This window comes from Danio rerio, chromosome 3 (genome assembly GCF_049306965.1).
Source record: "Danio rerio strain Tuebingen ecotype United States chromosome 3, GRCz12tu, whole genome shotgun sequence".
NCBI classification, from domain to species: domain Eukaryota; kingdom Metazoa; phylum Chordata; class Actinopteri; order Cypriniformes; family Danionidae; genus Danio; species Danio rerio.
The window spans coordinates 33,550,319-33,575,718 of NC_133178.1; the positions used below are offsets into that span (position 1 = coordinate 33,550,319).

At 34.5% G+C, this 25,400-nt stretch overlaps 1 protein-coding gene across 8 annotated transcripts in view; it reads right to left on the reverse strand.

Moving 5' to 3' along the window:
* Positions 1-3,275: 3,275 nt before the first annotated feature.
* The window catches only part of thraa (thyroid hormone receptor alpha a), a 56,354-nt gene continuing 34,229 nt past the window's right edge, over positions 3,276-25,400 (reverse strand). For 4 of the 8 annotated variants that reach the window (XM_068215743.2, XM_073935967.1, XM_073935975.1 and 1 more), the window contains 8 exons: positions 20,521-20,582; positions 20,276-20,397; positions 20,040-20,187; positions 17,062-17,267; positions 12,673-12,816; positions 9,547-9,805; positions 7,296-7,540; positions 3,276-3,884 (listed from right to left, as the gene is read on the reverse strand). In XM_068215743.2, coding sequence (XP_068071844.1) covers positions 3,837-3,884; positions 7,296-7,540; positions 9,547-9,805; positions 12,673-12,816; positions 17,062-17,267; positions 20,040-20,187; positions 20,276-20,397; positions 20,521-20,582 — 1,234 coding nt within the window. In that variant the 3' untranslated portion in view covers positions 3,276-3,836. 8 annotated transcript variants of the gene reach the window in all.

The following is a 25,400-nucleotide window of genomic DNA, read 5'->3' on the forward strand; positions in this document are numbered from 1 at the left end:
CATGTCTTTCTTTACATTTCTCATGAGAAGATGGACAGAATATTTTTGAGGGAAATGTCTTAAAACCTCCAAACCTCACATATAACTTGATAAATAGAAGATTAGATTGTAGAAATGTAGTGTTGTTGGGGGGTTATTGGTGAAAGTACTGTATTTTAAAGAACTGCTGAGAAGACTGAGAGTGTCATTTTTAATATCTATTAAAGTTTCATATCAAATTAAATAATAAAAAGAAACGCATTGCTTTATAAAGACCTAAAATTTGCATCTTCTTAGTGAATCCAAGTATTAAACAAGCATTTTGTTTGCATGTAAAATGAGACCTCATCTGTTAATTGCATTCAATCTGGGCTAAAATGTGTGCCTAAAACCTAAAATAAAAAAAGACACAATAATAATAATGATGATAATAAATCAACCCTTGTGTCTTTCCAAAGCTGTAAGACTAGTTTTGATCTAAGAAAACAAAACAAAAAACACACATTTTGTATAAAAATACAAGAGATATTTATATACTGTTACACCCAAAATCATTCATATCCCCTTATTCATACCAGTGAGGTATGAATAATTTTGGGCTTGACTGTATATACAGTTGAAGTCAGAATTATTAGCCCCCCTTTTGATTTAGTTTTCTTTTTTTAATATTTACCAAACGTTGTTTAACAAAACAGGGAAATTTTCACAGTAAGTCTGATAATATTTTTTTCTTGTGGAGAAAGTCTTATTTGCTTTATTTAGGCTAAAATAAAAGCAGTTTATAATTTTTTAAACACCATTTTAAGGACAAAATTATTAACCCCTTTAAGCCATATATTTTTTTCGATAGTCTACAGAACAAACCATCATTATACAATAACTTGCCTAATTACCCTAACCTGCCTAGTTAACCTAATTAACCTAGTTACGCATCATGGCAGAGATAAAATAAATCAGTTTTTAGAGATGAGTTATAAACTTGTTTAGAAATCTGTTAAAAAATGTTCTCTCCGTTAAACAGAAATTGGGGGAAAATAAACAGGGGGGCTCATAATTCAAGGGGGCTAATAATACTGGCTTCAACTGTATATATTATGTGTATTAGTGTACTAGTCATATAAAACAATCCTCTATGTTGATTTTTATTTAAAGCTAAAGTTAAAGTATTTTAGTAATTGATTCTCTTCAGAAGACTTGGACCAAACCATGTAATTCATATGAACTACTGTGATGTCTCAACACTTTTTGGCTGTGTGGACTTTGAATAGATGGGCAGAAGGGACAAGAGGATCATATGCGTTCAGAAGATGAATGGCTGTCACTGGTGTGAAACAGCATGAGTTGTGATAGGTGAGTAAATGATCACCGAATCTTAATATTTGGCTGCAATATACTTTTAACACTGGGATCCTATTAAAGAAATACATAAAACTGGGCACAATATCTACTGTTAACATACTCATTAGTCATAGGTTAAATATAAGTGCATTGTATAGCCATGTTTCCACTATCTTTAACATTCATGTAATATTGTCACATATGTGGCAATCACAGGGTACTATTAAATTTGTTGTAGAGCAACCATTGGACTTGGGTTCTTCACTTATTCGCCATGAAGAGAAATTAATGATTTTAATGAATACAGTAAAAATATATTAATGTATCCACACAAATATCAAATAAAAACAAAGTAGGCTTTAAAAGGCTAATCAAAGTCATTATTCCTGCCATAACTATTCATAACCAAACAGAAATATGTTTACTAAGAAAGCAAAAGAATAAATTAACTGGTAATTTTAAACTTGTGTTCAAAGATTGAATTAGAATACATCACATATGGTCATATTTCCATGCATCCAAAATTCAAATCTGATCCAAAATTTCGGCAGATACAGTTGAATTCAGAATTATTAGCCCCCCATGATTTTTTTTCTTTTTTAAATATTTTCTAAATAATGTTAAACAGAGCAAGGACATTTTTACAGTATGTCTGATAATACTTTTTCTTCTGGAGAAAGTCTTATTTGTTTTATTTAGGCTAGAATAAAAGTAGTTTTTAATTTTTTTAAAACTATTTCAGCGACAAATATATAAGCCCCTTTAAGCTATTTTTTTTATATTCTACAGATAAAATCTTTCCGTTTAATGGAAATTGGGAAAAAATAAAACATGGGGGTGAATAATTCAGGGGGGCTAATAATTCTAACCTCAACTCATCATTGGAAAAGTTCCAGCCTGTGTTTGGTAGTTTGTCAGAGATAGTGGAAAGACAGCTTATCTACTGTAAGCGGACACCCAGTAAGAACTGCTCAAGTGTTTATGTAAAAAACACTGTTATTCTTAAGAAACTTGCTTATTTTGAAGGATGGTTTTAGTTTACGCGTACAAAACAAGAATGTACTAAAATCAGATAATCATTTTTTGAACATTTGAAACAGTGATGACGATATTGTCAACACAAACCATGTTCAGACATAGCTGAAAATAATAAATGAAATATGGGTTTGCATTTTCAGAGCCCCTAAAAAAACCCAGAAAAAAAAAAAAAAACTTTGAAAACCCACAGAAAAATTTAATATATGGGCAATATAAGCAAATGACATACAAGTTCATATTTGGATTTCACATATAAATACTGTATTTGTCATATATGCAACATTTATATACGGAAATTTTCCAAAAATGTATGCTTTCATCTATATATTTATTTCAATTACAAATATTTACAAATACGTCAAATATATTAGCTATAATTGTATATATGTGTTCACATATGACCATATAATTATATCTATATGTAAAAATATATGCATGTGGCAATTTTTGCAATATTTTAAAATATGTGTACTATATTATTATATATATATATATATATATATATATATATATATATATATATATATATATATATATATATATATATGAAATCCAAATATAAATAGTCATATACAATTAAAGTTAAAATTAGTTGCCCTCCTGTGAATTGTTTTCTTTTTTTAAATATTCCCCAAATGATGTTTACGAGAGCAACAAAATGTTTTTACAGTATTATACAGTAATATTTTTTCTTCTGAAGTAAGTCTTATTTGTTTATTTATTCTACAATAAAAGCAGTTTAACAGAAATTGGGTAAAAATATACAGGGGGCTAATAATTCAACACGGCAAATAATTCTGACTTCAACTGTATGTGATTTGCATATATTTCCATGTTTCAGATTTGTATGTATATGGGAATGGTGTTGTGTAAACGTATACACATAATCTGAACAAGGGAACAAGTTCTGAAAGTTGCAGTATGATTTCATAGCACAATGCACTTTTATTTCAAAACATTATAATATGACCCATTTTAGAGCCAACTTCTCAATCAACATATTCATCATCTGGCTAAGTGTAAAGAACTGAATGTTCTGTTCTAATAAAAGTGCTGCTGTAAACCAGTTCTGTACTGTACGTCCAGAGAGAGAGAAAAAAAAATAGAGGTCTTCCTGATTCCCCGTGCTGGTGCTGTAGATTGCGTCTGTGGGCAGTGTGTGTCTGCAGTGCTGGTGGGTTGCATTGAGCCTGAGATTAGCGAGTCACAGTGAGTTTGTCCTTTTTGCCCTTTTGTTCCTCTGTGTCACTTTAAATGGAGACCACGTCCCGAACTCCTGGAGCCATAATGACACAATATCGGTCAAAAAGGACGCTGAAACCCAGCTATGCATCTGAACCAGCGGGTTAAACTATTCCAAAAGATGCTTTCGGGGGAGTCTGGCTGTGTCCTTTTTATTTTGGGCAAGCAGCAGAACAAGGTAAACCTCTTGGGATGCACGTGAATGGATGTGGTTTGGAGGCGAGGGACCGAAACGAGGTTCACCTTAAGCAGGAACCGTCTTCCTGTGCTGCCACTCCAGTGCTTCCCTAAAGCAAAATAATCTGTTGGTTTGTTCTGTTACAGCACAGTGAAAATCATTCAATCTGCCACATTCTTACTGTCCGCAGAAAAAGGGAACAAGACTGACACTTGGTCCCAACATCACAAGTGAAAAGGAGAGCCGTTTGCACACATACCAGTGAGGTTGCTATTGTATCTTGGTGATGTTTTAGTGTAAATGTGCGCATTTATGTACAGATTTAAGCTGGTAAGATTAGGTGAATGTGTTTTGCAGGGATTAAGGGTGAGGTAGAGTCTGTTTGAGAACATGGAGAGGTAAGATGACACTCGTTTTGTTTGTTTCCTAAATGGTTAGCAATAATGGTGGGTACAATGGGGCTAAAAGTTCTTTTGGTTGTAATTTTACAATTTTAATTGTAGTGACAGCACCTGCTTGTCACTTCACTGCAAAATAAGTCATTTATTAAATGCAGGAATTAATGAGGATTATATTAATAATAAATAAGGATTATTATATTATAATATAAAATATATATTTACAGAAAAAAAAATTTATGATTTATAATTGGAATACAAAGATTACAAGTGGATTTTTAGGAAGGTACAGTAAATGGATTTTTGAAGGGTTTTAAAGGGATAGTTCATCCAAAGATTCTACTGAATTTTTACTCTCACTCAGGAGTGTCCAAACTCGGTCCTGGAGGGCCGGTGTCCTGCATAATTTAGCTCCAACATCCTTCAACACACCTGCCTGGAAGTTTCTAGTACTCCTAGAAAGAGCTTGATTAGCGGTTTCAGGTGTGTTTAATTGGGGTTGGAACTAAAATATGCAGGACAATGGCCCTCCAGGATAGAGTCTGGGCATCCCTGCTCTTAAGTGTTTTTACTCTCAACTCTCAAGTGGTTACAAATCTTCTTGAGTTCTTTGTTCTGTTGAAGATATTTTGAAGAAAGCTAAAAATCATAGCAAAACCATAGAAAACAAATCCTATGGAAGTTTACTTCAAATGGAAAACTTCCTATGGAAGTTTACAGGTTTACTTCAAAATATCTGGTTGTGTATTGATCAGAAGAAAGAAAGCCAAGCAGGTTTGGAACTAGTAAAGGGGGAGTAAATGATAAAATAATTTTCAGTTTTGTTTGAACTATAGCAGAACGTAGCACAAAAAAAAAAAAAAAAAAAAAAAAAAAAAAATATATATATATATATATATATATATATATATATATATATATATATATATATATATATATATATATATATATATATATGTTTCGGCATATGCAGCTAATGGCTTGAGGACAAGTATATGATCATTTTCATTTTGCTCATGGCAGGCTTTTCATGAATACACACTTCAAGTCCACATTTGCACTTAGGTTGAGTAAACTATTGCTTTAACTGATGGAGTTAAATTAAATGTTTTAAACCCCAAATGAAAAAAAATGAATGGGAAAAGTAGTTGAAAAGCTAGAATGGCTGAAATTTGGGCCTACAATTGAAGTTAATTTCAAGAGTTTACACTTAGCTGATGAATGATTAAAAGTGTGTTTGGCATGCTGTCCCGGGCGAGATCTCTGAGCTCAGAAGATCCTTGAGCCCAGGGCTCCTTCCCGTTTGCAGTATGAGAGGGGAGTTTGAGCTCAGGTAGGTCTCGAGAACTCCCCTGCTAATTTATGGCCAATGGGAAATTAGGAATTGGTAAGGAGATATATACTGCTGATTAAGAGCTCATCTATGGTACCAATTTGATTTGGTCAATTCACCTATTATGCATGTCTTCGGACTGTGGGAGGAAACCGGAGAAATCGGGAGAAGCTGACGCAAGCACCGGAAGAACGTGTAAACTCAAACTTAACTTAAACCAGACACTTTCTTGCAGTGAGGCAACAATGCTAATCACTGGGCCGCCGTGCCACCCTATCAAAGAAAAGGGAGGAGTAGGTTTGAAAAAGGGGATTCTTCAGGAGGAATCATCTGATTGTTGTATTACACATTAGCTAATGTGGGACTAGCCGTGGTCACTCGCAAGCACGTGATCCTCTCGAAATTAGTATATAAATAAACTTTACTTCTGTAGCAAACCAAGATAATAAAAAAATACGTATACACTAAAATACTTTTGATTTAATTTAGTCATTTTAAATTAACACACAAAATAATTAGAAATAAATAGAAAATTAGCATTTGTTGAAAAGTCTATTTAGATGTTTAGCCAAGTTGTACCCGACCATCTAAATCTAGGCTTCTGCTTTTATTGTCAATATTTCAAAGCAGTATTTTTAGGAACTTTTTTTTTTGTTTTTCCTTAATATTTTAAGGTCATTTACCTCCCAAATGTTGTCCAAGTTAGACAGATGAATGGAATTCAGGGGTAATATTTAGATCTCATTAAAAAGAAGTACCACTGCGCTATCATGTCTCTCACATAATACCATAGTATTCTTTAAATTAGCTATGTAATACCATTATTCATATTTCAAAGCATTATGATACTATCATCTGATGAATCAATTATATTGGAGCACAATGAATAACCTGTAGGTTTTCCAAGAAATCTATGCATATCATTAACAGCATGGCTTAATATATCTGCGACCATTAATTTGTCCAACCGGGACAGATCAATACCTCACAGCTCTATGGGTCAAACGACAGAAAGTGATGAGAGGCTTTTCAGAGAATGAGGTCACAAAAATGTTTAGCATAAGTAACATATGCAATACAAGTGGATATGCTATGAAGGAAGGTTTGTACATGAGAACTGTATCGACTTGGTTTAAGAAGAAAAACGGGCCGATGCAAGGTAGAACTGTGCATACATACATACATGTACGGACATGTAGCTACATGTATGTCAATGCTGGTGTAAATGAGGTATGAGAAGTGCACACAAAACGAAATGTACAGAGTGTCCGAGTGCACTAAACATCAGGTAGTTATGTTTTTAAAAGGAGATATTCTATGCGTGCAAAGACGAAGATGAAAAAAATAAATAAATAGCCCCCAATTTATTCGTTACTATTTAATAGTGTAGAGCTCAAACGTAGGAGTTAAGATGTTAACGACAGCTAGCGTTTCCGAAACCGCTATTGAAAAATGTGGCGCTTTTTTTTGTTTTATTTTGTCACGCTTTTAAAAATAAGCTCCTTCTGAGATTGGGAGGTATGTTTGTATGAGAGGTAGGTTGATGCATGCTAGCTTTTGTCCGTCTGTGAGAGGAATATCTGAATGGCAGGGTCGAAACGTGTGGAGGCTGACAACCCGGAAACAAATCCCAGACAAAAGCAGACGAGGGACCGACGATGCAAAATAAAGTACATGTCCCGTTTCGAGAGCGCACGAGCTTGTGAGAAACAAAAAACGCTTCTGGTATGCTTTGCGAGAAAACAAAATGAGGTGGAGTTTGTTTTGCCGCTGTGTCTCTGGGTCACACCTCCTGATCCTCGAAGACCTCCAGGAAGAGCGGCGGGAACAGTTCTGTTGGACACTCCACCTTCATGTGCAGGAAGCGGCTGGCGTGGCAGGCGCCGATCATGCGCAGGTTCGTCACCTTCATCAGCAGCTTGGGCCAGAAGTGGGAGATGTTGTGCTTGCGGTGGTTGATGTAGTGCTCGAATGCCAACAGGTACATCTCCTGACACTTCTCGATCTTCTCCACACATGTCAGTCCAGAGCGATCTGTGTGGTGGATTACATAAAGATTGTAAAACTACAGCGAATTCAAGCCAAGTCTTTAAGGATGATCTTTAAATCATTCTTTAAAACACATGATTTTATAACACGTAATGTAGATTTTAAAGATGTGTTTGGAATTTTCTTTATTAAATACATTTATTATTCTATTTAATTTCTTTTCAAATATCTAGCATGCATCAATTGACCCTTGCCCTATTGTCGGAATATTTGATTTAATTACAGATCCCAAATTAAACAATAATACCTAAAGTATGATTTCTTTTTCAACATTAATTGCTAGACTTATTATACTGCTAAAATGGAAGGACAAATTTCTTCCAACTTGTAATCAGTGGATTATGTACCATCTTAGAATGGAGAAGATTCGGTACTCCACTAAAAGTTGCAGTCAAAGATTTTGTCTTATTTTGAATTACAAGGGCTTGCATTGTAATTGGCTTTATCTGGCAATCAATGTTTTTGTACAAGCAGGTTTCTTTTTTTTTTTTTTTTTTGCAAAGTGACACTCAAAGTCGGCTTGCATATTGATAAAACAATAATTACAATACCATCTTGTTCATTGTAATACATTGCATAATGCATACTCCTAGTACGAAAATTATAATAAAAGGATTACAACCGATTATAAAAATTATGGCACTATAATAATAAAAATTAAAGGAATAAATTGCAGTCACTTTTTTTAACTATTTTCACATGTTTTTTTTTTTTAAATCTAATGTTTCTTACACATCTGTAACTAGATAATAGACAGAGTAAGTTTTATGCAATTCCTATAACACATTTAAAGTTGTCATGAGCCGATGTTGTATTAAAATAATAATAATAAAAAAAAGGTTTATCCTGCACAGAAAATAACATGGTTGCCAACTCCATTAAATTTTGTACCACCTCTAGCTTTTGATTTGGGCTCTTGCCCAAATCAAAGATGGCATTAAACACCACTCCGAGCCTTTCGTTCTTCAGCTGCTCTCAACTGACGCCCATCTCTCTGCTCAGGTTCAAAGTCTCAAGCAAGCAGTCAGAGTCTCAAGCAAGCAGAAATAGATACTGACAGTCCCCGATTGATGTACAAATGCTAGTCATGTATTTAATTACATTTAATGTTAGCTTTTTAAATAAAATAATGATTTACTTGATAAGATTACAATAATAATAATTAATAATATTCATTCATTTTCATCTTAGTCCCTTTATAAATCTTGGGTCGCCACAGCAAAATAAACCACCAATTTATCCACCATATGTTTTATGCAGCGGATGCCCTTCTAGCTGCAACCCATCAATGGGAAACACTCATACACTCTCATTTACACACATACACAATGGACAATTTAGCCTACCCAAATCACCTATACCGCATGTCTTTGGACTTGTGGGGGAAACCCACGCGAACACGGGGAGAACATGCAAACTCCACACAGAAATGCCAACTGACCCAGCCGAGGCTTGAACCAGCGACCTTCTTGCTATGAGCCAACAGCACTACCTACTCCGCCACCGCTTCGCCCTCATTAATAATAACAATGCAACATGTATTCATTTAAAGTAGCAAAAATGCCATGATCAGGATGCCACCTGTGCCTCATTTCGAGGGAGAAGAAAAACTGGAATAATGTGATAAATGTCTATAATTTAACGTGAACAACATGTTACAATACATTTATTTGAAATGATTCAGCACTACTTTGTTTGTTCGTGAGCAGTCAACACTGAACTGGGCTTTTGTTTCACAGTCAACAGCAAAGAAAACAGAATTAAAATAGCTTAATACTGTCTTAGAGTTATTTAGACTTAAGGACACCATATTATATTAAAAAGCTGCAGCCGAAGGCAAGATTATCGCTGAATAAGTGACTTTAGTATTATTAAATAAACAACTTCTTCTTTTGTGTTTCAGGGTAGAAAAAGCATACATTTTGGGTGAACTATCCTTTAATGTGACGTGTTTACAGTGCATGTGTGCCACAGCTGTGTGTTCTGCTCACCTGAGCTCATGAGCAGCACAGCTTGTAGCAGTGCCACCTCAGAGTCATCCAGGTTAAACTGTGACAGGCTCTTCCCCAAATCAAAGATGGCATCAGAAACCACTCCGAGCCCTCCGTTTTTCAGCTGCTCTCGACTGACGGCCATCTCTCCGCTCAGGGTCAGAGTCTCGCTCTCTGGGTCGTAGCGCACCGCTGCTCGCAATGACATGATCTCCATACAGCAGCCTTTCAGCAAGATGATCTGGTCTTCACAGGGCAGCTGAAAACACACAACAAACAGAGAACAGCTCATTCTTGTGTCTTTGCAGGTTTCGTGGTGTGCATATAAATGTTTTAAAATAAACTTCTCCTGCTCACCAAGGCTGCATTTATTTGATCAAAAAATTATAATGTACAGTACAAATTGTAAAATGTTATTGCACTATAAAATAACCATTTAAATGTAGTTTATAGTTTAATTTAATGATGTATTCCAGTGATTTTAAAGATTTTTTAAGCTTCATTACACCAGTTTTCAGAGTCACATGATCCTTCAGAAATCACTCTAATATTAGCTGTTTATTATTATTATTATTATTATTATTATTATTATTATTATTATTGTTATAATAATAATAAAAAATAAAAAGTAAAAAAAAAAATAATAATAATAATAATAATAATAATGACTGGAGTAATAATTTTATTTGAAACTACATACAATAAGAAAGCAGTTATTTAAAATCTTAATAAATATTTAACAATTTTACATTGTTTTACATTTAATAAATGCCGCCTTGATGAACAGAATAATTTTCTTTTAAAAAAAAAAACATGAAAAAAAAACTGACCCCAAACCTTTGACCGGTAGTGTATATTTCAAGGCTAATCAACAATGAAGATAGCTGACAATTGGCCTTTCAACTTTTTCAGTTACTCACCATAACGAGGGGTTAAAATTAACCTGGCTTGATGAGGCTTTGTTGTAATGGCAAGAATGACTCATAATAGTTTTGTTAGCATAGCTAAGGCAGGGTTGATAATTACAAGGATTGATAATTATAATCAGAAACTTTCTGGAAAAGTATGGCATGGAAAAACACTGCTGACTGGATTGCAGTTTGGAATGGAAAAAGTATAAAAATAAAAATCATATATATATGTTTTTAATATATCACCTTTAAAATGTAATTCTCAAAGTGCTTTACACTTCAAATCTACAGGGATAAAACAATATTGGGTAACATAATAATAATAATAAATTATATTTCACAAGTAATAATACAAATAATAAAATAAGCACATTATATATACATTGAAATGTTTAATTTTCTTTACAACACAAAATATTAAAATGAAAAGACAAAATAATAAAATAACAAACACATTTAAATAAAACAAAAATAATAAAAAAGACAAAATATTAAAATGTATAAATGGAAAATATTATTTGACAAGTAAAACATTATATATATACATTGTGATTTTTCTATTTTACAAAATTTAAAGGAGTAAGCATTAACATACTTTAACTATTAACTGTTATTTATTTATTTTATTTTATTTAAAACTTAAAATGTAGGCACAAAGGCAGAAATTTAAGTTACAACTAGGCTAACAAGTAAATAAATGAATATAAATAAATGAATGAATGAATGAATGAATGAATGAATAAATAAATAAATAAAGTAATTAATTAATTAATAAAGCAACAGGTGTAAATTAATAAAATAAAATGTATTAGTAAAAAACTGTTTTAGGAAGTATTACTAAATATCTTCTTAATATCTTAGTATTAGAAAATGTCTTCCTTAAAGTTTGAAAGAAATTCATAATGATATGTTTGTGATATGTTTGTATTAGAACTGGTTAAAACGCAGGCAGAAATCTAATGTTCCAAATGGGCAAAAAATTCTAATATTGGCTCCTGCAATTGACAATGACCAATTTGGTATCCATCCATCCATTTATTTATTATTATTATTATTATTATTATTAGTAGTAGTAGTAGTAGTAGTAGTAGTAGTAGTAGTAGTAGTGGTGGTGGTTGTGGTAATAGTAGTGGAATCACTATTATTATTAAATGAATGACATTTTTCTGATTCCCAGTGTAATTACACATTTCCCCTGAAATAGAAGCTTCAATGCCCTTCAATGTATGAAGTGAAGATTTGTGACCATAACATGTTCACATAAGCAATTAGAATGGCAAAATAACCAGTGATTCAGAAGCACAGCAACAGCTCATAATCATAGCTAATGGTTTAATGAAGCCATTACTTAAATATGACAGCATAAGGCGGATGTAAAAGCACAGGAAGCACAAACAGCCTCTTTCCTCCACACATGCAGTCATGCTTCAGAAGGTTCAGTGACAGCTGGAGATGAGCAGATAATTGCACTTTCACAGCAGCCACTGCCTGACAATTGCCATAATAATGCAGCACACTGTTATTTACTAAAATGTGTGCATTCATGGAAAAACCATTAGCTGTGCAGAGCCTTAATTTCCAATGGAGGTGTGTTTTCAATTCCTTAATAAAAATCAAAACTTAAAACCATTTTCGAGAGCATGGGGAAATATTGCCACAGTATTAATTCAAATTTCAATTTTTATTCACTAATAGAGTTAAAACCAGAAGTATGGCTCATTGTTTAGGAAATACAGTTGAAGTCAGAATTATTAGCCTCCCCATTTGTATAATGGAAAGATTTGTTTTCTAAACATTTCTAAGTTTATTTAGTTTTAACAACTACTTTCTAATAATCTTTCTAACATGATTTATTTTATCTTTGTCATTATGACATTATATAATATTTTTTCCAAGATACTAGTATTCAGTTCAATGTGCAGTGGTTAACATTCTGTGGACAATCTAAAAATAGGGGGTTAATAATATTGACCTTAAAATGTTTTTTTTTAAATATAAAAACTGCTTTTATTCTAGCCAAAATAAAACAAATAAGACTTTCTCCAGAAGAAAAAATATAGGAAATTTTGTGAAAAAGTCCTTGCTCTGTTAATTTATTTGTGAAATCTATGACAAATAAATGAACAGGAGGGCTAATAATTTGGACTTAAACTGTATGTAGGCATTGAAATACTGATACTGTGGACAACGCTATTTATCACATGCAGACACTGACCTCGGAGAACATGGGCAGTTTTTTGGCAAAGTCCACAACTCGTGTGATGGCAGGCGTAATGATCTTGGTAAACTCACTGAAGGCCTCCAGGTCCACTTTATCATTGTCTGATGTCGGGGCTGGAGACTGTCCAATGTCTTCTGGCTGAAAGACAAACAAATGTGGTTCAGCAATGATATTTGTGACCCTGGATTACAAAACCAGTCATAACTGTCAATTTTTTAAACTGATATTTGAATGCTGAATAATTGCTCTAAAGACGCATGTTTTTAAGGAAAGGACAACATTTGGTCAAATACAAACATTCAAAAATCTAGAATCTTAAGGTTAACAAAACATTTTTGAGAAGATTTGTCCCAATTAATTGATCATTAATGCACAATGCTAATAAAAAAAATACTTTTGATATACTTACAATAGGAAATTAACAAAACGTCTCCATGAAACATGATCTTTTACTTAATATGTTAATTACTTTTTTATTATAGAAATTCTGTCATTTTGAACCATACAATGCAGTTTTGCTTTGACTATTAACAAAATACATCCCTTCAACTTAAGACTTAAGATTTTGTGATTCAGGGTCACATTTTAAAGTGAAATGGCTTCACAAACAAGAAATAAATGGAGGAGTTCATTTTGTCCATAAGCATTTAACTGGATCATTGTGGTTTCCAATTGGTTGAATCCATGTGATGAGCGGCTGTTAGGTTCTCGCTTTAGAAAATACTTATGAGAAAAGAGACGTCTTTAAAGTGATCTTGATTAAAAGATACATGGATTAAAAATGAGATGAATGGATAAATCATATATAATAAACACTGTAATATACCAAAGAAAAACTACAACTGTTTTATCTTGATTTTATGCTCTCTTAAAATTATAATTTAGCTAAAATAAGAAATAATGATGAGAAGAAATTATCATTATATCATCATATTTGAAGGATTTCTGAAGAATCGTGTGACACTGAAAACTGAGCTTTGAACCACAGGAATAAATGAAAGTTTAATATATAAATCACAGTTACATTAAATTTAAACAATACTTCACAACTTTACTGTTTTGCTGCATTTCTAATTAAAAACATGTAGCCTTGGTAGGCATAAACAATGGTAGTGTACATTTATTTATCATTACCAATCCTATTGCTGTCTTAACATTTGGTAACTAAACAAACCAAACTCTTGACTACAAACGGGTCAACCCATCTATCCTCAAGCTGATTCTTCTGATTGTATGAGGGTAAGTTAAGTGTTTTTCAGTCATGCCATCATCTCTCAAATATGACAGCTCACTTTGTCTAACAACTCCGGTTGCCAAGCAACATGTGTTTTGTGACCCCTGACATTCAAACACGATTGTCATGTTGAAAAAAAAAAAAAAAACTGTTCAGTTTTATTACACTGGTACGACCCTCAAAAGAACAGGTGACAGACGGACTACAGCTTCAGGCTATTTGTGATCTACAGTAGCTGAACACCCAACCATCCGTCCAGCAGTCAATAAATCCGTGCTTTACATGCTCTCTGACAAGTTCAGCAGGGTTTCTGCAGTATTCACCAAGTCATTTAAGACATTTAAAGGCCTTCATTTCTTAAGACCACTATGAATGATATTTTAAAACTCAAAATATTCTTACATGGGTTCTGATGAAGTTAGAATAGTAAGCCAACAGTTCACTTAGTTATCTACATTTGGTAGTCTATGATTTAATTATTATGGTAAAACTTGTCTGAAATCGTTTTCGCTAGGTTTCTTCCAGCTCAAACGTTGCCTCAAAAGACACTCTTTACTCTCCATATGCACCAGACACTTCACACTCCATGTGATAACATTGTGCAATTCTGAGTGTGCTTCAGACAGGTGAGTGGGCTTGACAAACCACTTATAGGCAAACACTCTCTTTCCTCCATCCTCTCTATATACAGCAGACACTTGACAAACAGTCCATTATAAGGATTCATTCATTAATTTTCCTTCGGCTAGTCCCTTTATTCGTCAAGGGTCGCCACAGCAGAATGAACCACCAACTCCAGCATGTTTTACACAGCTGCACTACACTTCCATCTGCAACCCAGTACTAGTAAACATTCATACACTCTCACATTTAAACACATACACTACGGCCAATTTAGTTTATTTAATTCATCTATACCGCATGTCTTTGGACTGTGGGGGAAACCGGAGAACCCGGAGGAAACCCACGTGAACACAGGAGGAACATGCAAAGTCCATACAGAAACACCAATTGACCCAGCCAGGACGCGAACTAGCGACCTTCTTGCTGTGAGATGACAGTGCTAACCACTGAGCCAGTGTATCGCCCTACAAGGACTCAATCAATATTCATTCATTTTCTTGTCGGCTTAGTCCCTTTATTAATCCGGGGTCGCCACAGCGGAATGAACCGCCAACCTATCCAGCACGTTTTTACACAGCAGACGCCCTTCCAGCCGTAACTAATCTCTGGGAAATAATCAATATAAAAACCTAAAATGGCTATACTAATTTATCTCATCATGACATCTACTGTATTTATTGTTGCTCTCTGGTGTTTGAAGTGCTTTTTTTATCAAGGTATATACAGGATTTAGAGAGTAAAATTCAATTCCTTTAATACCGATTCTTAAGACTCTTTCCATACTTTTTAAGAATTCATCGCCACTTTAGGTTGCAATCAATAACATTGGCAACATTTTAACTTACATTTTTTGAAAAAAAAATTTGACTGTAGGAAAGTAATTATAAACTAAAACATTGTTTATTTACTGAATAAAAATGCTAATAAAGCAGGTGGAGCCTATGGAACAGCAGACATAATGGTGTTACATAGGTTACGGCAGTAAACTAAGCATCCTGATGTTAAATCAAGCAGGGTTTTATTGATATATTTGCAGATTAATTTCAGGCAAACTTTTTCATATACAACTTTATAATGTATAAATGAAACAACACAAAATGTAATAGCTTGTAAAACAGCATTAAAGACTTTTAAATCATTTTAAGATCCTTCAATTTCTTTAAATTGATTTATCAGTTTGTAATACATTTTAAATGCCCTATGGACAGCCTGTTTATACTAATTTGTAAGTTGCTTTGGGTATAAGCATCTAAATAAAGTAATGTAAATGTAAAAGTCACTGCCTATTATAAAGTGAGGCAACAAGTCAGTTACCTATACTTTCAGATGCAGCTATAAACAAACGTATTCATTTAGCACTAATATTTCACTGCTGTCTATCACCATCACTTCACATTGTGAACCATGCAAAAGAATAAATCAAGCTTTAGAGGAAGAATCACATGAACGTGTAAATTAAGACTAGTTTAAAATAATTTATTAAACTATTATTATTAAATAATTTATAGACCTAGAACACAATGCTGCTATTCAAAAAACATACAGAATTTAGTTCTTTTTATAATTGCCAGATTTCTAGTGTTACAAATAATTAATTTAGCTGGAGAAAAACGATTGTTTAGATTATATTTAGATTATTAATTATTTATTAATTAAAAAAATTTTCTCAGTTCCACACTCTAGTTAAGGTCCTTTGTGTTTGTAGGACAGAATACTTCAGTTAATTTTTCGAGGTCTATTACAGGCCCGCAGCCAGCCTATTGAAAGTGGTGGTTCATTTTTTCTGAAAAAGTGGACCTTTTTAGCACTTATTCGCCTCATTTTCTTTTCAATTGTGCATTTTAGTAACATTTTAAGAATTAATCTTTGCTGGATCAGCTTGTCAGATGATGATAATAACCCCCCTTTTTTGATGGACCAAAAATATTTCCTACAGTTTTGTGCTCGCTATACTATTTTACTACGAAGAATTTATTTACAAATTTGGATTTAAACTGTAAGTTAATCCAGTTTTATAAATATTGTTATGAGATTAGCATTTTAAAAAAATAATGAAGAAATTTAAAAGTTTTACAAGATTCCTATTTTTTTAATGTTGGATGACAATAAAAATGCATTTAAAAGTATGCATTTAAAAATGCACTTTTAAATGCATTTTTATTGTCATTCAACATTAAAAAAATAGGAATCTTGTAAAACTTTTTCATAAAATAAAAACTGGCCAGCTCATGCAACTTTCCTCAGTCAGAATTTGGCCACTTGAATAATAAAAAAATGAATTTGTCTTAAAGCCTTCTTCTATCTATAATTTTCAGAGTTCATGATGGCATAGCAGTCAAGAATTCCAAAAATGGGATAAACGAGCTCATACAGTGATCAAATTGTGGACTTTGTCAGGAGGAGGGGGGAGTGTCTTTCGAACTATCCGAACCCCCCCTGGCTTCGGGCCTGTGTTACATTTTTGACTTTTTAAGGCACAGGACAAATCCTAGACATTAAAGCAGAGACACAAACAGGTCGCTTACTAGGAACTTGCGTTTCTGTTTCCAGTGAGGGCCCTGGGCATTGGTGTGCCGATGAGCCTCCGTCACCATACGAATGAGCTCCCACTCTGACACGGTGGGCTCAGGTCGATTGTGTAACGTCTTCACAATCTCCTCTTTCTTTCTCTTCTCCCGATTTTCTTCGATCAGACGCCTCTTGGCCACGCGCTTCGAATCATCCAGCACCACTGCCACAGATACAAATCACTCATTTAATAATCTCAGAGCTAAACAGGAAATGATAGACAATCTTATGTAATGCTATTATGCGCTAGCAGATTATAGCTGTCGCTTTCAAAGGCCATGTTTAAAGACCTACTTTTTTGAGAGACAGGAGTCATGTCATTTAATTTATTTATGCATTTATTCAATTGTTTTTTACACATATAGAAATCTCAATAAAAATCTGTTGAATACTTGGTAATACTTTGGACAAATGTTTTGGCTTTAGATAAGTCACTAATAAGTCACATGTAAATAAAATAAAAAAATTAAATAAAATATGTGGGTGTCTTTTGTAAAGTATAAATAAAATGTGTGTAAAAGGTTATAAAAATAGGAGGAAACAGACTATAGTCATTAATATTAATACATTTTATTAATAAATTGATAAAAAATACAGCAATTTATAAATTTATAACATTTTTGTTTTATTCTATAGATTTACTTTAATTCAATTCAATTCATTCAATTCAAGTTTATTGTTTGGGAGGTTTGTCATCTTCAAAGTGCAGTGGCATTAAAAATGTGGTCTTCACGGTTGGATTATTGTAATGTTCTGTTCACTTGTCTGAACAAATCTTCCATGGATTGATTGTATTTTGTGAAGCTTTTAACCAGCACCAGTAGGAGGTCGCACATTACTCCTGTGCTTAAGGGACTTCACTGGTTCCCTATTAGTTTTAGAGTAAATTTGATGATTCTGGTCTTTACATATAGAGCTCTGCATGGTCAAGCACCCCTATATATTCAAGATCTTTTACATAGTCACTCATGTAGCCGGTCTCTGAGGTTTTCAGGCAAAGACCTTTTTGCCATTCCTAGAACTCATCTTAAGATTAAAGATGACTGTATCTTCTATGTTGTAGCCCCAAGGCTCTGGACCTCTCCTTACACTGAGAAATCTGGGTTCAGTTGAACTTTTAAAAAAGCATTTAAAGGCACACCTTTTTGGTCAAGCTTTTAATGAACACTATTCTCTTATTGTTAAGCACTTTGTGACTCAATGTCTGAGAAAAGTGCTACAGTGCACCCGGAAAAAGTATTCACAGCTTCTCATTTTTTCCACATTTTTTTTTTATGTGACAGCCTTATTCCAAAATGGATTAAATTAATTTATTTCCTTAAAATTCCACACACAATACCCCATAATGACAATGTGAAAAAAGATTTTTTGAAATTGTTATAAATTTATTAAAAATTAAAAAAAAAAAACTGAAAAATCACATGTACATAAGTATTCACAGCCTATACCGTGAAGCTCTAAATTGTGATCAGGTACATTCCGTTTCCACCGATTATTCTTAAGATGTTTCAACAGCTTAATTGCAGTTCACCTGTGCTAAATCCAATTAATTAGACATGATTTGAAAAGGCAAACACCTGCCTACATAAGGTCCCAGGGTTGACAGCGCATGTGAAAGCACAAACCAAGCATGAAGACAAAGGAATTGTCTGAAGACCTCAGAGACAGAATTGTCTCGAAGCACAAGGCTGAGGAAGGTTACAGAAAAATTTCTGCTGCTCTGAAAGTTCCAATGAACACAGTGGCCTCCATCATCCATAAGTGAAAGATGTTTTTCTACCAGGACTCTTCCTAGAGCTGGCCGGCCATCTAAGCTGAGTGATCGGGGGAGAAGGGCCTTAGTCTGGGAGGTGATCAATAACTCGATGGTCACTCTATCTGAGCTCCAGCATTCTTCTGTGAACAGTGGAGAACCTTAAAGAAGGACAAGCATCTGTGCAGCAATCCACCAATCAGGACTGTAGGGTAGAGTGGCCAGATGGAAGCCACTCCCCGCCTGGAATTTGCCAAAAGGCATCTGAAGGACTCTCAGACCATAAGAAACTAAATTCTCTGATCTGATGAGACTAAAATTGAACTCTTTGAAGTGAATGCCAGGCGTTACGCTTGGAGAAAACTAGGCACCGCTCATCACCAGGCTAATACCATCCCTACAGTGAAGCATGGAGGTGGCAGCATCATGCTATGGGGATGTTTTTTAGCAGCAGGAACTGGGAAACTAGTCAGGATAGAGGGAAAGATGAATGCAGCAATGTACAGAGACATCCTGAATGAAAACCTGCTTCAGAGTGAACTTGACATCAGACTGGGGCAACAGTAAGCACACTGGCAAAATATTAATAAAGTGGCTTCACAAGAACTTGGTGAATGTCCTTGAGTGGCCCAGCCAGAGCCCAGACCTAAATCCAATTGAACATCTCTGGAGAGTTCTGAAAATGGCTGTACACTGTCACTTCCCATCCAACCTGATAGAGCTTGAGAGGTACTGCAAAGAGGAATGGGCTAAAATTCCCAAAGACAGGTGTGCCAAGCTTGAAGCATCATATTTAAAAAGACTTGAGTCTGTAATTGCTGAAAAAGGGCATCAACAGTTTTTTTTTCAGGTTTCTTATTTTTAATACATTTGCAACAATTAAAAAAAAAAGTTTTTTTTTTCACATTGTTATTATGAGGTGTTGTGTGTAGCATTTTGAGGAAATTAATGAATTTAATCTATTTTGGAATAAGGCTGTAACATAAACAAATGTGAAAAAAGTGAAGTGCTATGAATACTTTCCGGATGCACTGTACATAAATAAACCTTTACTTATTTACATATTTGTGTAGCACTTTTCACAATAATTAATGTTTCAAAGCAGCTTTACAAAAGGCGTACACACTTAAAAAATCATCAAACAAAATAATAAGTACATAGTTTGTTTGTGTGGACACTCACAGTCCATGGCCATGCCCACTGAGATGCACTTCCTGAAGCGGCACAGCTGGCACTGGTTGCGGGTGATTTTGTCAATGATGCAGCAGCTGTCATATTTACAGGAATAGGACGGATGAAGGTTTTTCTGTATTGTCCTCCTGAAGAAACCCTGTGTACAGTGCAGACAGAAGAAAGCAGCTTAATGATTAAATACAGATTTATCACGAGTCAAGCGCTTCAGACGCTGGAAGTCTCACCTTGCAGCCCTCACATGTGATGCAGCGGTAATGATAGCCAGTGGCCTTGTCTCCGCACACCACACACGGCTCATCTTTCTCCAGATAACTGGGAACGTACCCAGGAACAGAGATGCTCTTGTCTAAAAGATGAGGAGAGAATAGGCGACTGCAGCAGAAAACAAACACACACCAACCTCTACATCCCTGGGCATCATAAGCCCATCATATTTAGGGTTTTGACTGCAGTGACACCAGATTCTTACCGGATGTGCTGTTCATAGAGCATTGACTATTCTTTCTTTTCCTCTTCACTCCATTTGGCCATCTGACAAAAAGAGAATGGTGATATACAGTTGAAGTCAGAATTATTAGCCCCCCTTTTATTTTGTAAATATTTGCCAAATGATGTTTAACAGAGCAAGAAAATTTTCACAGTATATCTGATAATATTTATTCTTCTGGTGAAAGTCTTTTTGTTTTATTTCGGCAAGAATAAAAGCATTTTCTAATAATAATAAAAATATTTTAGGTCAAAATTTTCAGCCCCCCTCTTTTTTTTTTAATAGTCTACAGAACAAACCATTGTCATACAATAACTTGCCTAATTACTCTAACCTGCCTAGTTAACCTAATTAACCTAGTTAAGCCTTTAAATGTCACTTTAAACTGTATAGAAGTGTCTTGAAAATATCTAGTCAATTATTATTTACTGTCATCATGGCAAAGATAAAATAATTCAGTTATTAGAAATATATCAAAAATTATGTTTAGAAATGAATTTAAAAAAAAAAATCTTCTCTCCGGTAAAAAGAAATTGGGGACAAAAATTAACAGGGGGGCTAATAATTCTAACTTCAACTGTATATGAAGGGTTTAAATGCAAAGGCCTCTAAATGCCACTTGATATTCTAAAATTTGCATTTTTCTCCAACTCTTGTGTGTAGGCTCAGAAATTTATATTTTTATAGTGACAAATAAGTTCTTTTCATTGCTATGAAAGTGAAATACTTGAACATAAAAATAGGAGGCTGAGAAAAATGCTCATTTTAGAAGAAAATTTCAGATGGCTTTTAGAAGTTTTTGCATCTGAACTCTTTATATATATACACACACAGTTGAAGTCAAAATGAATAGCCCTCCTGTTAAATGAATATTCTTTAAAAATATTTCCTAAGTGGTGTTTAATGGAGAAAATATATTCTTAAACAGATTTAGAAGCAAAGTTTTAATGATTGATTAAAATTAACATATTTATTTAGTCTTTTCTACGATGCCAGTAAATAATATTTTACTAGATACTGGTATTCAGCTTTGCATAAGTGAGTTTTAAAGGTCAAGTAAAGGTTCAAGAGTACTTTTTTCTGAGATTTTAACAGATTTGTGTGTTTTTAACAGCAGTTTAGGCAACATTAGCCCCTGTTAGCTTTAAGTGTAGGGAAAACTGGATAATTTTGAGCTTTTGTCAGCTCATTTCATCTTCCAGGTTTAAAATCATTTTTCAAAATCTGTGACGTAGTGCGTATCTGTTAGTGGAGTGATGATGCATCGGTTTTTCATAATTATTACTATAGCTGAGTTTTCTTATTCTATGAGAAGACCCTGCTTCTTAATTATTCATGAGAGAACGTGCTTTCCGAAGGCAAGGCAGACCTGCCCAGCTGTGAGACCCATGGGTGAGGCCTTGTCTGCACATGGCACGGGTTGTATGTGTTTGTTTCCATGATCCACAGGGTTTGAGGAGGAGAGAAGTCCTCCACATTTATATGAACACAATCATCTTTATGATGATATAACAAATTGTGGTTATGTGTATATTAAAAATTAAGAATAACAAATGTAGCAGGACATTAAATTTCTTATAACTATATCATGGATCTCCTCACGGTTTGTGTCCCATTTTGTGAGCCAATTGACAACAGTTGTTTGCTCCCTTCTTTTTCCCCTGCTCTACCGGCCCCTCCCACTCCTCCCTCTTCTCGCAGCACTCCAAGCCCATCTTGGAGCATTTTTTTTAAATTCTGAAGTACACTTGAGCCGAAAAAGAGGGGTTTCATGACCCTTTAAAGCTTTTACTTTGGAAAACTTGAAAAAAAAAGCACAAGAGGGTTAATTGTATAAATATATAAAATTAATAGCCCTCTTGTGAAATGTTTTTTCATTTTAAAGAATTTTCTAAAGTAATTTTTTTAATACATATAGCTAACCCACAGCGTTAAGTGTTTCGTGGCTGCAGCTCTCTGTATAGTTCAGTCTAAATAAAATCTCTGAATTTCACTTATGTGATGTGGAAAAAATGAGTACAAATTCAATAGGTAATTTATCCTCAAATGTATAAATATTTCAGCTTTTCATTAAAATACTGATTAACATATTAGAATTTTAATATATGGCCTACTTTCTTCATTCTCATTTTATAAATTGGTGCAGTTCTTTGGTGAAATACAGGCTTGTAAAAGTATATATAAAATTACAGTCTGGATTCTTTCAAAACACCCACAAATATAATCCAACAATAAAAACAAAATAATTTCAAACCCCATACCACCACATGTAAATCATTTAAAATGTATTTATTTCTGCTCATTTTTAACATTCAATATCATACACTCGAGATTTAGAACAAATTTAAACAAATTAACAAAGAAAAATGTGACAAATACGGATAAAGTAAATAAAATTTCATATCAAAAACAACCAAATAACCAATCAGTTTATCACATAAACATTCAAACCCATCCAATTAAATGTGGCGCAATATCCTCACCATCATTAATGTGCAGTTGACATTTTTTTCCCAGTATCCTGCATGAGTATGGCATGATTGATCCCAGTCCAAAAATATCTCAACATCTAATTTAGTAGTCCACACAAAACAACACAAGTGTGAGCGGGTAAAATAAATGCATGTGACGACCACGAGGTGGCACTGTTCTAAAATAATTTCCCACTGCATTTTTCACCTCAGCTGACCGCCAAAATGTGTCTATCAACAGTGTTGCATCACCTTGTAAAACCGAAAGAACAGCAACAGACCGAAAGAACAAACCAATTTACGTGACTACGAAACCACAATAGTACACACACCGTAAAACACACATTTTCAAGTGGACGCTCGCTAGTGAACACCAACAACAAACCCTTATCTACACTTCATGTGGAGGCTATGAACTTCCTAGCAGCCCCGAACACAGTCCAACTCACGTGTGCCAATGTTTGTGGTGTATATTTACCTGAACACTTCAACACACACACAAACACACTATCACTCACAATATTATTATAAAGAAACAGCACTACACTATTCATGTACTGCATGAAAATAGGATTATATTTCAAATTACCAAAATATGACAACATACCACACTCAAACTCCACAACATGACAGCAAAACACTGCAGATTTACAATCCTGTACAATATATTCAAAGACATTTCCACTCACGTGGGATTTGAGTAATACAGAACAAACACACACACACACACACGAGAGATACACAGGCACCACTGACAGCAATGCAATAATCTTTTTCTCTCTTCCAGTAGATCAACAGACACGACTGCACAAACAGGGGGAATGGGATGAATGAATGGATGGAGAAAGAGCATTTATATTCTGACCTGTTGACATAATGGGGCTGTAAAATGTGCATGACTGCCGTCTCCCTCCTCTTGCCAAGCTGTCAGCAAATCTATCTGCGGTAACAGGGACTCTGAGCTGTAGGATGGCACTTCTATTTCTCTCTCCCTCTCTCTATCTATCTCTCTCTCACACACACTCACACACTCCTCCTTCCTGCGAGCTCCACCTCTCCTCCATCACTAACCCTCTGCACTCATTTGCCTCTTCATTCGCTCAATGTTTTTTGTCTGGCAGAATGACACACGATGATGCAAAGGACTCTCTGCCAGCTGTGTTTAGACAACTGCTAGTGTGTTGTCACTTACACACACTTCAGACACTTATAATCAGCTTCAGAGTTTCTAGCATATTAATGCACTCGTGAATAAATCATGTGCAGAACTGTGTTGAAGCCAAACAGCACTTTACATCTTTAGTGCATCGGTTCAGTGCGCAAACATTTTGTCTGTTTTTTTTTAAGGAAGTTGAAGCACCGAGACTATGAATGAATACATGCCAATCAGAATGATGATGTTAATAACATGTTTTAATCTATCATTTATTAATTTTCTTTTTGGCTTAGTCCCTTTATTAATCAGGGGTCGCCACAGCGGAACCACCAACTTATCCAGCATAAGTTTTTTGCAGTGGATGCCATTCCAGCCGCAACACTAGGAAACACCCATACACTCTTGCATTCACACACATAATACTCTACGGCCAATATAGCTGATTCAATTCACCTATAGCACATGTCTTTTGACTGTGGGGGAAACTGAAGTACCAGGAGGAAACCCACGCACACACACAGGGAGAACAGGCAAACTCCACCTAGCCGGGGTTCAAACCAGCAACCTTCTTGCTGTGAGGCGACAGTGCTAACCACTGAGCCACCGTGTCGCCCTACAAGAACTCTATCAATAAAAACTAAAAAGGCTAAACTAATCTATTTTGTCAGATGGTATCTATATATGTGATGGCATCTATAGACCATGCTAGCCACTCTATTTCCCAGTACTGGGTTGTGGATGGAAGGGCATGCGCTGCATAAAACATATGCCTAAGTAGTTGGTAGTTCAATCCGCAGCGGCGATCCCTTATAAATCATGGACTAAGCTGAAGGAAAATGAATGAATGATTTTCTTTCTWTCTATCTATCTATCTATCTATCTATCTATCTATCTATCTATCTATCTATCTATCTATCTATCTATCTATCTATCTATCTATCTATCTATCTATCTATCTATCTATCTATCTATCYATCCATCCATCCATCCATCCATCCATCCATCCATCCATCCATCCATCCATCCATCCATCCATCCATCCATCCATCCATCCATCCATCCATCCATCCATCCATCTATCTATCTATCTATCTATCTATCTATCTATCTATCTATCTATATGTATACACACTTTATGAAATGGTTGTATTAGTTATTGTATTTACTTACATACAGTACTACAAACAAGTTCATTGCAGCATTTATTTATATTTGTGACCATTAAAACTATTAAC